The 15,972-nt window shown below is 39.9% G+C and overlaps 1 protein-coding gene across 1 annotated transcript; it reads left to right on the forward strand.

Annotated features, from left to right (window-relative positions):
- The first annotated feature begins 5,796 nt into the window (after positions 1-5,796).
- LOC105190088 (protein APCDD1) lies at positions 5,797-15,536 on the forward strand. Its single transcript, XM_011152597.2, has 5 exons — positions 5,797-6,457; positions 10,620-10,770; positions 11,644-11,875; positions 12,486-12,875; positions 13,601-15,536. Exons 1-5 carry the CDS (start codon positions 6,403-6,405, stop codon positions 14,693-14,695), a joined length of 1,923 nt encoding a protein of 640 aa, XP_011150899.1. The 5' UTR covers positions 5,797-6,402; the 3' UTR covers positions 14,696-15,536.
- The last annotated feature ends 436 nt before the right edge of the window (positions 15,537-15,972 follow it).

Consider the following 15,972-nt stretch of genomic DNA (forward strand, 5'->3'; position numbering starts at 1 on the left):
TTCTAACACTGATTTATGGTATTAATCGATATTCAATTTTCGGTACTGATTTACTCTTTCATTTCTTTATAAGCAAACAAAAAATTGATACGAATCGTTTATTTATCCGTGTTAATTTGATGAGTAAGTTAGATATTGATCGGTCTTCGATCTCGGTACTGATTTACTCTTTCATTTCTCTATAAGAGAAGAAAAATTTAATACGAGTCGTTCCTTTATCTACGTTAATTTCATGAATATATTAGATATTGATCGATCTTCGATTTTTGCTACTGATTTACTATCTTATTTCTTCATAGGAGAAGGAAAATTGATACGAATCGTTCGTTTATTCAAGTTGATCTGTCGAAAAAAGTAGAGGGGTAAGTAACTGAGAAATATAAACAAATTGTCATTGCACTTTGACAATTTTTCGACGTTAATTTACGATATTGATCGATATTCAATCTTTGATATTGATATGGATAATATTTTTTGATACTGATTTACTCTTCTTTCACTTCTGTAGGAAAGAAAAAGGGAAATTGACACGAATCGTTCGTTTATCCCAATTACTTGTAATATCTGGACGCGAGTGCGTTACAAGGATTATTGTGCGAACGCGCGTTTAATGCACGCCGCATTCAAGAGAACAATTCGTCCGGACTGCGAATAACGTCGCACGACGCGTCATGTGGAGCTTGATCATGAGTCTCTCTCGGTCTTGTCTCTTCTGCCAGAACGTTTCAGAAATAGGCAAATCTTCCCGTTAGAATCTCGAACAACTACACTATCATGAAACAAAGCTTCCAAAATATTTAGAGAAGGAAACAATCCAGTCAACACAGAACATTATATTTATGTTAAAATTCACTCAACAATATAAATGTAATATAACACACATGGTGTTGAGTGCGAAATTTTAATATAAATGTAATGTAACTAATGCTCTGTGTCGACTGGGAATTACCGCCCGCTCTTTTTATGAATTACGAATGTAACAAGAGATAATATTTCGGATAATAATTAGAAGATGCAATTTTTTACAAAAATATGTATAGAAATGCATATGTACAGAAAAATCATGTGCTGTTGAACGAGGTGTAAGTTTGTGCGCGATGCCATGTTTCTCAAATCAAACCCGCAATTATAGGCGTACCACAGACACGAACCGCCAGTAAATGGGCGTAGAACGGGCACGCACCAAATAGAGACTTTACCGGCAGCGTCTGCAAATGGGTGTAGTCAACGTAGTTCCCGGTTACAAATGGGCGCAGATGGCGTTAAAATCACCCATCAAAATGCATGTCGCCAAAAACGCCGGCGTGGCCGCTCTCAGGCTTCTTTCTGGTTGGGATGCCCCCGGCATAAAACAGATTGCATATTTTCCACGAAAAAATTGGCCAATCACAATCGATTATTCTTCGACTGCAAGGAGAATAATCGACTGCGATTGGTCAATTTTCTTACGACTTTTCGATTACTAATCTTCGCGGTTGTCGCCTGTCGCTAATACAAATTTGCACTTTACCGCCGGCGGCCAAGTTCCCGACTCGGCTTTACTCGGTCGAGCAGTTTTGCGAAGTTCCTCAGGAGATGGCGCCTGAGTCTACTTGCAACCGCCAAACGATTCGGCAAAATGGTGGCAGAGCGGCAACGACGCGGTGGAGCACAATTGATAAGATAATTTTAATTTATGCGGTAAGCTCGGGCTTTTACCAACGTTATCTTGTTATACTTAGATCCTATTATTTGCGATATTATTATGTAGATTATAAGTTCGGGTTATCAATTTGTAGAACGCTTTCGCTGCTTTGCGTAAAGTTCCGAAAACCACCCACGACCGATTAACGTAAATTTCCATGAAAATAATCCATGTAATCTCAAATGAATGCTTTTCAACGAATTTTCAGCGACAAGGGAGTTTAATCCCAAAGAGGGGAATTAACTTTATATATCGTTGATAATAATACGTTGAAAAGTTCGTCTACTGTGATCATATATTTGTCGCCGTTGAAGCGTAGGGAAAGATGTCGCCGTGTTTATGAGTAAATTAAAATCTCCTCACTTTCGAATCCGCGAGAAACAGTTAAGCATGTTTCACATATGGCATCACATTTATCCTTTATAAGGACTAAGTTAAACTCCAATAAAAACCAAGTTAAGTGTCAATTGAAATCTTATTTGCTCCAAATATAAAATTAAATTTAGACTCACAGTCTTGGTTAGATGTATATTAAATATTAATATCATCTATACAGGGTGTCCAGAATCTTTTGGAAACAAAGAATTGTGAAGATTAATCAGATCAAACTGAGAAAAAAAGTCATGTACCATTTTGCAAATAAGTATACAAATTTCAAGTTATCAATTAAAACAGTCTCTAGATGTGGCTATTTTCAGTTATTAATAACTTAATAACTACTCAATCAGTAGACAATATTTTTTTAATGTTTTTCAAATATTTATTTTACATTTTTATACATTTCTTCTATTCATTGTACAAAAAGTATTTATTTAACATTTATTTAATATATATTTTATATTAACTCTTCATTTAAAATTATGTTTTAAAAAAATTTTTATTTAACGTTTATTTTAATTCTTTATTTAAAATAATGGCTAAGAAGAAATATTTATTTAACATTTATTTAATGTTATTTAATATTTATTATTTAATATTTATTTTACATTAATAACTTGTTTAAAATTATTTTTAACATTTTAAAAATGTTTTTTAAGGGTTTTGTTAATATTTTTGAAAACATTTTTTAAATATTTTTTTTCTGATTGAGTATTGCGGTTTTTGCAAAATGGAACTTGACTTTTCTTCTCAGTTTGATCTGATAAATCTTCACAATTTTTCGTCTCTAAAAGATCCCGGATATCCTATATATAAAGGACAAATATAAATCATATTTAAAACATATTTAACTGTTTTTCGTGGGTAGATATAAGCAATTGCGACACGTGCATTAATTCTTCGCTGCTCTTCCAGCTCGCGCGGTAATTGCCACTGAGAGGTAATTAGTAAATTTCGCAAACTGTCGCTACGTGGCGGAAAGAGAAGAAACAGAAACGAAAGGTTCCGCTTAGCTGCGCTGCTGTATTTGGTTACAGTCGTTTCTTCGAAAAAAGATGCAAAGCGGTAAGGGGAACAAGCACAAATTTCAGCTTGATACAAATATTATTTATCTCATATAAACTATAAATAATATAATATAATATATAAATGTAAATAATATATATAATATTTATATTTATATATATAATATATATATATATAAATATAAATAATATAATAAAATATCCCACGTCTATTTTACTCCTTTATGACCGTACTTTCACTATCCTCACTCAAAAAAAGATCTTGATTTAATCATTAGAACCATCTTGTGCAAAGAGAAAGAAAGAGATGGTGATATAGCACATGAGGAGAGAGTGAAGTAAAGTGGAGGGGGAAGGCAGGGTGCGAAGAACATGTGATATATTTTTATCGAGCGATTTAGGCGCTAATAATTCGGGGGTTGCGTCTCAGAAGGCAGATGTGAGTTTTGCAGATGGTCGACCACCCACCCCGTGCACCCCGGACGCGGACGGTTCACAATTGTGCTCGAGGCCGGGTCGCAGCGTGCGTGCCGCGAAACGACCGATAAAGAATCGAACTCGGGGAAAGTCAGTGGACAATGCGCGCGACCGAGAGGTGAACCGGGACTCCCCTCACCCCGTGATCGTACCTCTTCGCCGGCATTGTGCGGCCAGGCGGGGAAGCGCTCTTGAACGTAAGGTCTCTTTCAGGCTACAGTCGAATAAAGACGCGCCCGTTGTCGGACGGGAGCTAATCGCGATGTGTTCCGCCTCCCCGACGTCACGCTTCGATTCCGGAAGATCCCGGAATCACCGCGCGGCCATGACATCTTTATTCGTCCTGACTCGTCCCCGATGGGATTAAATAATAACTCTCCCTCTCTTTCTCTCTCTCTCTCTCTCTCTTACAAATAGCGGTTGCTTGATTAGGGGTACGAGAGACGTCTTTAAGCTATTGAAGACACTTTAGACTCTTTTCACCCGACTGAACGTCAGCAAAGTTTTTGCCGAGCTTTTAAATTGTTTCTCCGTGCGAAATTCTTTCGTGCGAAAATCAACCCCTTCCTTTCTCCACTTAAGAGAGGAGTCTTTTTTCCTTGTTCGATATAATCTAAAAATAGACGCTCATTCTGTTTTATTATACGTGATCAAAAAAAGATTCTTGATACGTGATGCAAAGAGATTATTACAATTTTCTTATCATATATGCATTACTGATTTATTGCTTATTGAATATTCGAAGAAGAAGGGATACGTCAAAGTAGTAGTAGTAATAATTTTATGTTAATGTTTACAAACAAATGTATACGACTGGAAATTATTGACAATCTAATTCAAATTATATTGTGCTAAATAAAAAAAAAAATATCAATCGAAACACAACTCAAAGAGCGTTAAGCACATGATTTTCCAGGCAAATTTTTTTGTGTTCAGTTTCCCGTTTGTGTTTATGCGAAACAAACCCCAAATTTGGATCCAAGGAGATAACCTTGAAGATTCGACACATAGCTGGCCATATTTGTTATCTTGTTTGCTCAACAAGTGGATTGTCACGCTGTTTTTCACACGTGAGTCTAAAACTTACTAAAGTTCAAATAAATAAATTTATGATAAATATTTTTTTCCTGAAGCTTGCATTCGCGCTCAACTACTTCCTTCAGCTGCCTTTTCTTATAATACTTAATTCATCAGGTGCAAGCAGTCACGGTTTGCGCGCAAATTAATGAGACGCAGCGAAATCATAGCGCCGGCTGATGACCTCCGTAGCATCCAATATGTTCACCCTTCAACTTCCAGAGGTGACATTACTTGCATAATCTCATTAAAATGATGTGCGTGGCGAAAGTTCCGGAACGGCAAATTATCTCGGAAGGTATTGGTTTATTTAACCCTTAAGAGTTACCATCAAATATCAGCACAAGTTAACTTTTCTTGTTATTATTTATTTATAGCAAAGTATATGCGATGTTGTCACTGCTAATAGTATAAATAAATATCTATAAAATCAGCATTGTCAGTGCGATTACGTTTTTCAATAGAATCAGAAATTCGCATGAGAGGATCCATAGTAGCCTTTAAGGGTTAAAGTGTTTGAGTCAAAAGTGGTGGAGTTTAAAAAAGTCTATTAGATTTTGATATTTTTTTAACCTCGGGATGGCCTTGAAAAACGTCATCAAGATCAACGAAATCTTAAAAATCGAGGAAAAATTTACACCACTTCAAGCAGTTAATTTAATCTACAACACTACAAGTGTGTAAAATGTTGAAATCTTTCTTTTCATGTCGTAGGCATCCGCGTTTATATCTTGTACAGATTGCGTTGGGACTCATCTGTAGCCAAAACAAAATGCCAGGAAGAGACTCTCTACGCATCTCATTCAAATTTTGCCGGAAAAACTTCCCAGTCACCTGAGCACAGGACTGCGCGGTACGTACGATAAGAAGAGCGCAGCATCACGTCGGTGTCTTGCCGACGGGTTGCTGATGAATGACAGGGAGGCTAATTTTTCACGCGGCGCCTCAGTGCGCGCACGCATCGAGCCTCCCACCGCTGGGTCCTTTAGTTTCGAAGGATTTAGCGTGGTGGAGATCCGGCCGAGCTAGATGCTGAGCAACAGATACCCGCTAACAGGCATCCGCGTAACTCTCTGTCACGCGAGCATATTCTCGGGCCTTGAAATAATATATGCCTATGAATTTCTCTCAGCTGCAGGCGGGAGCGCTTTATTGCACCGGCGCACGGACGCACATGCACTCCTCCCCGAAAGTCGCCCACATTTTCCCACCGGACCGCAACCTGCCCCGGCCCGGCGCTGAGGCCTGAGTGCGTCGCGACGCACACCGACTTCCCCGAGGGCTCGCGCTCCGTCGCCAGCGTGCGCCCGGTGAGAAATCTCGCCGGGCCCGGCGAGGGGATCCCAGTGGGGCACTAGAGCCACCGAGTCGGGGCGCTGTGTAAATCTACGAGGCACGAGACCCTCGCAGCGGGGTTCGGCCTGATTCCGAAGGTACACACGGAGAAATGGGAATGTCAGTTTCTCTCCCCCGGCTGCTCGCCGACCCCCGCTGGATACGAGGGGGACGACCAAGGGGGAAGAGCCCCAGGAGTGGGGCCGAGGCTATATAGTCTTGGGGTAGGTCACCGATGAAACGAGTCATCCGAGGAGAAGGCGCGCCACACGCTCGCCGTCCGAGTGCGCGACGCAAGGACGAAGTCACGCCGAGTGTGTCCTAAACAGTCCCGCGGGCCCATGCGGGGGAGAAAGAAGCGCGGACGCTGCCAAGTGTGTGCGCGAATTCTCCCTCAGCGTTGCTTCACACACGACGGAGGACACCATGAAGTCGGCTGCGTTCACCGTCGTCGTCCTCGTCGTCGGTATGCTGTCGACGAGTAAGTATCAGTGCGCGGTGTGCGACGTGCATGCGAAATGCAATCGGGGCCGGGGATCGCGAGGACCCTCGCTACTACGTTTGCGAGTATCTTGTGGATACAAGGAAATCATACAGGCCGGCTTATCGCTCACCGATTTACAGTGTTTATGCGACAAACGATGTCATGAAGAAGATGTTTGCTCTTTGACCCCGGCTATCGGCTGCTGTTGCGGCACCAACGGTCCAGAGAAAATGTTTATACATGGTGTTCGGGATCTTTTGGAGACGAAAAATTGTGAAGATCAATCAGATCAAACTGAGAAGAAAAGTCAAATACCATTTTGCAAAAATCGCTATACCCAATCAGAAAAAAATTTTTTTTAATATTTTTAAAAATATTAATAAAACATTTAAAGAACATTTTTAAAATGTTAAAATAATTTTAAACGAGTTATTAATGCAAAATAAATATTAAATAAACATTAAATAAACGTTAGATAAATATTTCTTCTTAGTCATTATTTTAAATAAAGAATTAAAATAAAGAGTTAAATAAATATTTTTTTTTTAATATTTTAAATGAAGAATTAATGTAAAATATACATTAAATAAATATTTTTTGTACAATGAATGGAAGAAATGGGAAAAAAATATAAAATAAATATTTAAAAAATGTTAAAAATATATTGTCTATTGATTGAGTAGGTATTAAATTATTAATGATTGAAAATGACCATATCTAGAGGCTGTTTTAATTGATACTTGAAAACTTACATACTTATTTGCGTACTTATTTACAAAATAGTAAAGGACGTTTTGGTTCAGAATGACTTAATCTACAATTATATGACGTCTATAGTATCTAGTAATAGATATGAGTAAATTGAACTTTGAACTCTGACTCTTGAATCTGTCGCTAGGCAGAATAGCCATTGTATCATTGTAAATTAGGTCATTCTGAACAAAAATGTTCTTCACCACTTTGCAAATAAGTACGCAAATTTTCAAGTTATCAATTAAAAGAGTTTCTAGATGTGGTCCTTTTCATTAATAACTTAATAACTATTGCGATTTTTGCAAAATGGTACTTGACTTTTTTTCTCAATTTGATCTGATGAATCTGCACAATTTTTCGTTTCCGAAAGATCCCGGACACCCTGTATATAATTATGTGAAATTATGTATTTATATACTACTGTGACTATACAGGATCTGTATGTGAATATTGACTCCATGTGTACAATTATATGCAATTATTTATGTGCATATACGGATTAAATGCTGCTGAATGGATAAACGAAGAAAATAATTTGATTTAGTTCTAGATCTTTTTTTCAATATCGTGTTTGTACTACAAATTGTACGACAGCATTCTTCTTGTGAACAACCATGTATCAAAGTATATGGAGAAACAAAATTCATATATAATCGCCATTTTCTTCCCGAAGGGATAATACTAAAGACGTAATTTTTCGCAAGTACCGTTTGTGTCGAAATAGAATAAAATACATTAGATGTTTATATAAAATTGCGTTTCTGCAGGCATCATCTGTGCTGATTAGACGGGAAGTTAGCGAAACGAGCAACATTTTTCTGTCCCGCACGGCCAATGATTTTTAGCATTAGCTCGATGATGAGAGTTTTTAGGAGAGAACGAGACTCGTTGGAGCCTCGTGTATTTGGTAAAGAGGAAGTTGCACATGTGCGCAAGACAGAGCACGCGAACTGCACGTGTGCATCGCGCCGAGGACGCGGTATTAATCAACGATGTAACATGACAGATGTAAAACATTACGGACATAGGGTACGCTTCGACGATCGTTTTGTGCGTCCTGGGAAAAAATCTCTTGGGCGCCCCAGAAGTGCTCCTTGGTCGCTGAAAAACACAGTCACGCGACGGACATGTGAAGAGTATTCCGTAAAGTACAAGTATCGATGTGTCTGAACGTTCTCAACATTTGCTGCTTCAGCCTTCGAACAAGACAGATTAAAGTTTTTCAACCACAGACATATTTCCACGAATTTAACAAGTTTAGAAGAACTGTTCAACCCTGAGAAATAACGAATCATCATAAAAGTGTAAAATCGAGTCTTGAATTTTACAAGAACAAATCACAATGTTTTAGTTGAAATTAAGTGCAAGACGCACTTTTTTAATTTGTCGACTCTGTTAAAAATTCACTGAGCGAAGCGGGAAATGTCCAATTGATTTTATTGATGTTTTTTCACTTACTTGGTCTCTTTGAAGATTACATTCAAATTAATTATTAATTAATTTATCTTTACTCTCAGATTCTTAATATACTTTTAAATAATTCCCTTTATGATTAGGTTTCACATTTTTTTCGCAACTGTCCAGAAATCGATACAATCACCTTGCTTGCAGTTTCGTCCAAAGCACAGCTGTGGGATCTAACGAATAAAAAGCAATTTCTCGCCGCGGCCTTAACAACTTCTTCAGCTATTTCCTCCCGAGTGCGCCCGATAAGAATCGTTGAGCTATGCATCGCGATCGTACCGACGTCGTCGCCGTCGCCGGCATGCCGTCGCATTACCAATCGCTGTCGAAGTCTCAACGCACTGCTGGAATACCAATCGCAACAATAACACGCAAGCAATAAGAGAGGAACGTCGCGGGAGACGCCGCGTGCCAATTGAATACTAAACAGTCGTGAGACCGCACCGAACTATTCCCCGCGTCGTTTGATTTCTTCATACAATTAGCAATTTCCTATTGCGGTCTGCGTCTGCACCGGCCGGCACGCGATGGCATTCCGTCGCGTTGCGTTGCGTGCGCTCGCGGGGGTCAACCCCTTCATTCCGCGCGCGCTCGAGCAAGCAGGGTTGCTTATCGAAAGGTTTGAGAAGCTTGTGAAAATCTTATTGTTCCGTCTAATTATAAAAGATTAGAGTTGATTGCGAAAAAGCAATTCATTATCGTCACTCAACAAAACATTAACAACAACAATGGGAAATGAAGCAAAACAATAAGATATTCAAGTAATTGCAATATCGTGTGGTGAAAAGTCAAACTTGGCCAACATTTTTGCACGAATATCCAACAATTTCGGCTATATATTTTCGCATGGTCCAAACTTAGAAAGATCCCGACTGGAAATTTTGACCGGGTCAATATTGTGCGAGGACCTAACAGAATGAGTGGAATCAGGTCAGACTTTATAATGTCCTGATGACATTTGAATAAGAAAGACCTTTTCAAGGTTATAATAGTCGGATTCGTATTAGGACTTTGATATATCAGCTTATGTGGCTACAGTCTGAAGTAGAACGTGATAAGGATTCAATAAAATGACTTAACAAGAACCTGACTATGAACTCTTAATAAGGTCTTGATATTATATGCGTTACATGGACTTTACTAAGATTCGATAATATCATCTTATCCTGATGACTAAACGCGATCAACCCGATCAGGACCATGGGATAAATTTCTTATGGGGATTTTGTTGCAATTTCTGCACAACATTTTCCCCGTGTGTGTACATCTCACACTGTCTGTCTGACCGGAAATTGAATATCCTGGAGGGATTCAGCCTTTTAGCCATTAAACGTGCAGTGCAAATAAAGACACAATCAATGAGTCCATCATCTTCTTGCTGTTCCACAACAGACCCGAAGTCCGCGCCGGGACGCTCCTCCGAGAGTTCTCTTGTCACTTGCCAAAGCGTCTAATCGATTCCTGTCGCGCCGGACGAATGCCTCGACACAAAGATTAGCCTGTCGCCATGGCAGCGAGTACGCTCGCTCTGGGCGAGCGTGCTCGATCATCCGAGTCCAGGTAACACGTCGGGGTCTTATCGATGGTCGCGTCGTCCAGCCGGGAATAATGCAATATGGGTGAACGCATCCGTCTTTTCCCCCGTCGCTTGTCCATTCGACTTCGAAATCTTGGACAAATTCGCAGCGGGTGGCCCTATCTTTTTTCTAGGCGGGCCCACGTCTCGCTCGTGCCCTGCGAAGCCCGCCTGATGTCCTGCGTGTGTCCTCGTTTCTACCGTTATGGCTGTTCATCTCTCCGTAAAGAAACACGCTTATGGGTCCATCACCGTTTCATTCATTGCCATTGCTGCTCTTTCTCTTCAGCCTTGGGGAAACCCAACCCATTAACAAATCCTCCGTCATTCATCGAGCTAATGCACCGTGCGATGTTTCTGTTACAGCCGGAACAAGCCAGACCTCGTCCTGGGGCCTTGAGAACGTACGCTCCTTCGAGCAGTGCGAAGTCACTTTCAACGAGATCGAAAAGGAGGACCGCGCCACCATCGTCAACGACAGCAGCTCTAGATTACACGCCACTTGGTTGTCTCAAGAGTAATTGTTGTTTCGTCTCGCGATACTGTTGCAAAAAAGCACTATCTATTTAAATGTCTTGGAAAATATAAAAGCATTATCTAATTCAATATTTTGAAAAATATAAAGGATATGGGAAAACGTTTCAGAAGTTATTTGGCAATTTTAAAATATCCAAAAGTCAACGAGTTGACACAAGTTGGAGCACTATTGTAAGTAACAGTGTATATTCTTGAGACCAAATAGAATAAAAAAATCTAGTATCACTTTTTCTTCCGACAAATTATTATCGAGATATCGTGAGCTTGAAAAAGTTATCAAGTTGAAGTCCTTGAATATCTCAAAAAAATATTAGGCAAATAAAAAAAATGTTTTAGATAAAAGTTGTTCAAATTAATTCGTAGAAAAAGATGATATAATAAAAAATTAGGGTTTCCATCTAAGAAAATGAGTGAATATCTTGGAAGTGGCACTATCTGTAAATAAAATGATACAGTTGTTTTATGTCTCCCTTCAAATCAAACAATTTTTGTTTGAAATGTTTCTCCATATCTTTTATATTTTTCGAGATATTTGAGTAGATAAATTAAAATGAGCCACCTTGTATATGTAAATTATATAATATTTATTCTATATAATTACATATATATAATAATATTTGTGTTATATATTTTATATTAATATTTTTATATTATTATACTTTTGATAGTATTGTTAATACAGAATAATGTAAAATATGATGAAAAATATTAAATATTACTAGATGTATTCAAAATAATTTAATAAAATAATTTAGAAGAATATTTCTAATATATAATTAGAGGTGCATAACTGTACACGAAATGTTATATAATTATATACAATCTTGTTTGATCGGCCGTTCTTCTCTTGCAGATGCGAAGTTCGCGCCGGCCCGGAGTACATAATTAGGAAATACACGTTCTTCGAGAACGGCACGTTTTTACTGTTGCGTTATCATTACGACGACATGTCGTGCAGTATGCCGACGCACACTGTCAGTATTCGAGGTTCCATCAAATTACTGGGACCATCCAGCGTCGTTTCCGGCGCGACCGAGACGAAGTTTTACATCAACGCCGTTCACATTATACCTTTAAATCGACAGGTAATTGTCTCCGTTTTGTACTGTCCATCTTTCTGATTTCTTTTTATTTAATTCTAATTCAAATCCGGACTCTGAAACCAAATCTTCACAATTATGGTATTTAAATTTGGACACAAACAGCTCGGATTATCCGGATTATCCAAATAACGCGGTTTCCAGTTTTTCAGATCAATAAAGATAACGATAATGAGCAATGAAGATAAAAGAATGCTATCAGCACAGAAGCGTTCAAAGCAGACATAGACGTATAACAAAACACAAAACAACTTCTTCTTTGCTTCATTTAGGCGTTTTTTCAACGTAGTCATATATAATTTTATATGATTATTTATATGACAAAATTTATGTGTGGACCGTGTCATCACAAAAACGTGTAATTATATATGATTTTACATAATTATATGTAATTATATACAAGCTTTTCTGACTGGGAGGCGGTGAACTGCTGTTTGATGACGCAAGTTATTCTCCCTGGCTATCTCTCTCTACGCAAGTTATAGATGAGAGTCACTGTAGTTTTCGTCCTGAATACTCACTTAATAGGGAGCCGCTGGCCATCGGTAGCATATGGTTGCAGAAAAGACTAATTGCAAACTTATCTCTTCTTCAGGTCGCTCACAAATTCGAACAAAAGATGAATACGACCTGCGGTCCTCAGCCGAGATGGCGACCCTACGTATCCCGCTTGATTTATGAACAACTGCGACAGCATTCAGCGACGCAACCGTGGCACAGTCCGGTTTACAATTCCCTGCAAACTTATTCACTTTCGAAGAAACGTCTCGGTATGGATTGCTTGGACACGTTCAAGATAGGATTTGGCGAGCTGAAGTTGCTGAGGGTGCAGAAGAGGTTGTTCCTGTCGAAGACGTTCGGCGGCCTTTCCTACCACGGCCGTCGTCTCGAACTTCTCCTAGCTAGTCCTGCGCCCAATGTGTCCTCCCGCAGGACTTACAAAGCGACCTCGTTACAGCCCACGTTGCTGGTCCACACCAACACGGTATGTCCGCCGAGGTTTCTTGCGGGTTATTTTGATCCTTAATGCATATATAACTAATATTAGCAATATTTAGTTACACCCTCATTAAGACGGACAAGAAAGTTTCCTTGTAAAAGTTGTTGCTTGTTATCAATCGAAACCGGGTAAATAAATGTACTCAAGAGTGACCCCATAAATGAAAGTCAGGTGTGAATTTAATAATTTAAATAAATATTATTGTAATATTATTATACCTTATGTTAACGTCGAAATTAATTTTTTTAATCTTGACTCGGTATTAACTTTTTAACTAAACATTTTAGCTACTACGTTTATAGGAATTTTTTTTGTTTGCTTGATGAGAAGAATATAATTACATATGGCTCATTTTTTTCTAAACACCCTGCATAACTATATATAAAATCATATATAAGTATATAGAAGTAATACATTTTTTATTATATATCACTCATATACGAATTTTGTTTCTATATAGACACGTTATGATAATTAATATGTAATTATACATGTCCATATGGGAGAAACGCTGTTAAGTGAAGAAAAGAAGAAATAGTCTCGTGCTCGAGCAGTTACTTCAATTACGTACAACAGCGTTTTTTTCAGTGTAGACATGTATAATTATTTTTCATCGAGCGGTTTGTGACTTTTTATTAAACTCCTATAAGCGCGTTTACGTAACGAGATGAGTGACAAAGTTAATTAACAGGTGAATGTTGTTTTTGCAGACGGGCGACTGTCCAATATGCGGCAGCATATCTCGGGCGACCGAGTTGAGCCCACCTCTCCTTCACGTGATGGTGCCGCTGCCCGCGCTGATCGGCGGCTACTGGCTGAGCGAGAGATGCGAGAGCTCCGAGGGTGGCATCTGGTTCAGGCGGCAACTCCAGGTATACTCGGGGGACAAACTGTGGACCGGCCAATGGGAGTACTACGAGGATCCGCTGTGCTCGATGTTCTTGTACGCCATCACCGCGGCCGGAAGTTACATACAGCGGCCCGGAAGAGAACGTCGTCATGAGCAGCTCGACGGAGAGACGTTCGCTTCCGGTTACTTCCAGCCCGTCGACGTCTCCGCGAGGCTCTTCTTCAAGAGGAGCGCGCGCGATGTCTCCAGCAGCTCCCAGAGCGGTCCCAACCAACGTGATACCGCGGATGAAGGTTTCTCATCGAAAACCGAGGAGGAATCGTCCACGCGTGCGGACACAGAGACTCTAAGAACGAAGGACAAGAAGGCAAAGAGGCCGAAGAAGCTGAAGAGATGGTTGACAGACAACGTCTATCAGTTCTTGCTCGACGTGCAGCCTTCCCCGGCTGAGTCGAGGTTCAAGGCGATGCTGCGAGGCCACCAGACACACGAGACCACCAGCAAGAAGCCCGTGGCCTGGAACGTGCCGTCCGGAAGCACGGAACTGGACCTGCACATCGCCGAGAGCAGCCTCATCCCTGGCGACGCGACGGTGGCCAACCGCTGCGACGCCTACCGAGCGAACATGCCGCTCACCAGCTGGCCGAGGAACTGCGTTCCCCGAGTAATCGAGGCGCCCTCGACCCTGGGGCTGCGCGCCAAGATGGGCGTTAACTGGAACGGCCAGTATATCTTGCTGCTGGGCTTGAGGGACGACAATGTGTGGGACGCTCCTCTGCGACAATGCGCGCAGATCCCGACGCATAATCCCACGCTGAGGACACATCTCAGGCGAAGCGTCGGCCTCCGCTTCGGGTTACTCTCCGCTGCTGCGTCGGCCAGCCACGTGTCCGTCGTTTGGCTTCTCGTGTCGCAACTCCTCCTCTTGTATCGTTTTCTTTATCGCATGCGGTGATGATAACGGGCCTCGCCGAAAAATTCTGAAATATGAGTACTATTTCTATATTTGCCGAGGCTATTTTTGCGTCTTATGTGTCTTATACACGCGTAGGGTCCCATGGGGCGTAATAAAAGTCTGTACATGTGTAAATAGAGCCGGAGTCGGCGATTGCGGCGTAATCGCGATTCGCAGCCGATCCCATCTTAAAGATAGGACTTGGGAAGCGACGTTATGCGCGACTTGCGTGATCGTTATTCACAAATTACCTCTTCTTCTCTCGCGACGACTTGGTAGCTCTTGGTTCCCGTCTCTGATGACGACGGTGATGCGATAGCATCTCTCGAGCAAGAATGATGAATGTAATCGTTACTTCGTACAGGTAGAGTGTATATAAAAATGGCTCGTCCAAGCTTGCTGCATGGCATTATAAAAGATGTAACGGATAACTTCTTCAATGCGTTGCTCTTAAAAAGTAACTTTCCCATCCTTGCCCCTTCGACGTATGTTTAAAGCAACATGTCGATACGTTCGCAAAGATATAACTTGAACAAATTGCCAGCGGGGGAAAGTGCCCGGTGATTGTATTGTTAGTTCAACGTATAGCATTTTGCTGTGTATTAAAACTGTATATATACTCGTGTCTTTAGGTTTAACAATAATTTAAGTCTCCGCTTTACGATTGAATTTGCGATTGATGTGTGCGACACGCAGAACGGCTGACGAAATTCCAATTAATAATTCCTGACGATTAAACGGCAGAATTATCAACGGCAGTTTTCAGCTATATTATTCGTTGTCCGAAAGAGTTAATAAATCAAGGTACATTGACAAAACGGAACAAATAATGTTAGACTCTTCTTTATTTTGAAATGAAATGAATGTTATGATGAGAGAAAAATGATCATATTTAATTACGTGAAATTACATATAAATTTATATGTAATTATACATAATTTTTTTCAGGAGCTCTTTAAACAGAATTTTACGAAAACGAATTCCTTTCCGCTGGAAGCCGATGGAATTGTGATGAGAGAACTTTATAAATTATTTCTGTGTCAAGATGAAGACGAAGACGATTACACAAAAAACGCACGGAGAAAATATTACACAGTGAAAGTCAAGTTGAAATTACACTTCTTTTTACAATATTTTTGTAAATTTGGACTATATCGGTATAGCGATAAAAGTTACTGTAGAAATAATGAACGACAGAAAAATATTAAAGTAAACACTGTGTAATATTTTTCACAAATATACAATAACTTTTCCTCGGTTAAATTTTTATCATCGAC

Source organism: Harpegnathos saltator, unplaced genomic scaffold, assembly GCF_003227715.2.
Source record: "Harpegnathos saltator strain DR-91 unplaced genomic scaffold, Hsal_v8.6 scaffold83, whole genome shotgun sequence".
In the NCBI taxonomy this organism is placed as follows: domain Eukaryota; kingdom Metazoa; phylum Arthropoda; class Insecta; order Hymenoptera; family Formicidae; genus Harpegnathos; species Harpegnathos saltator.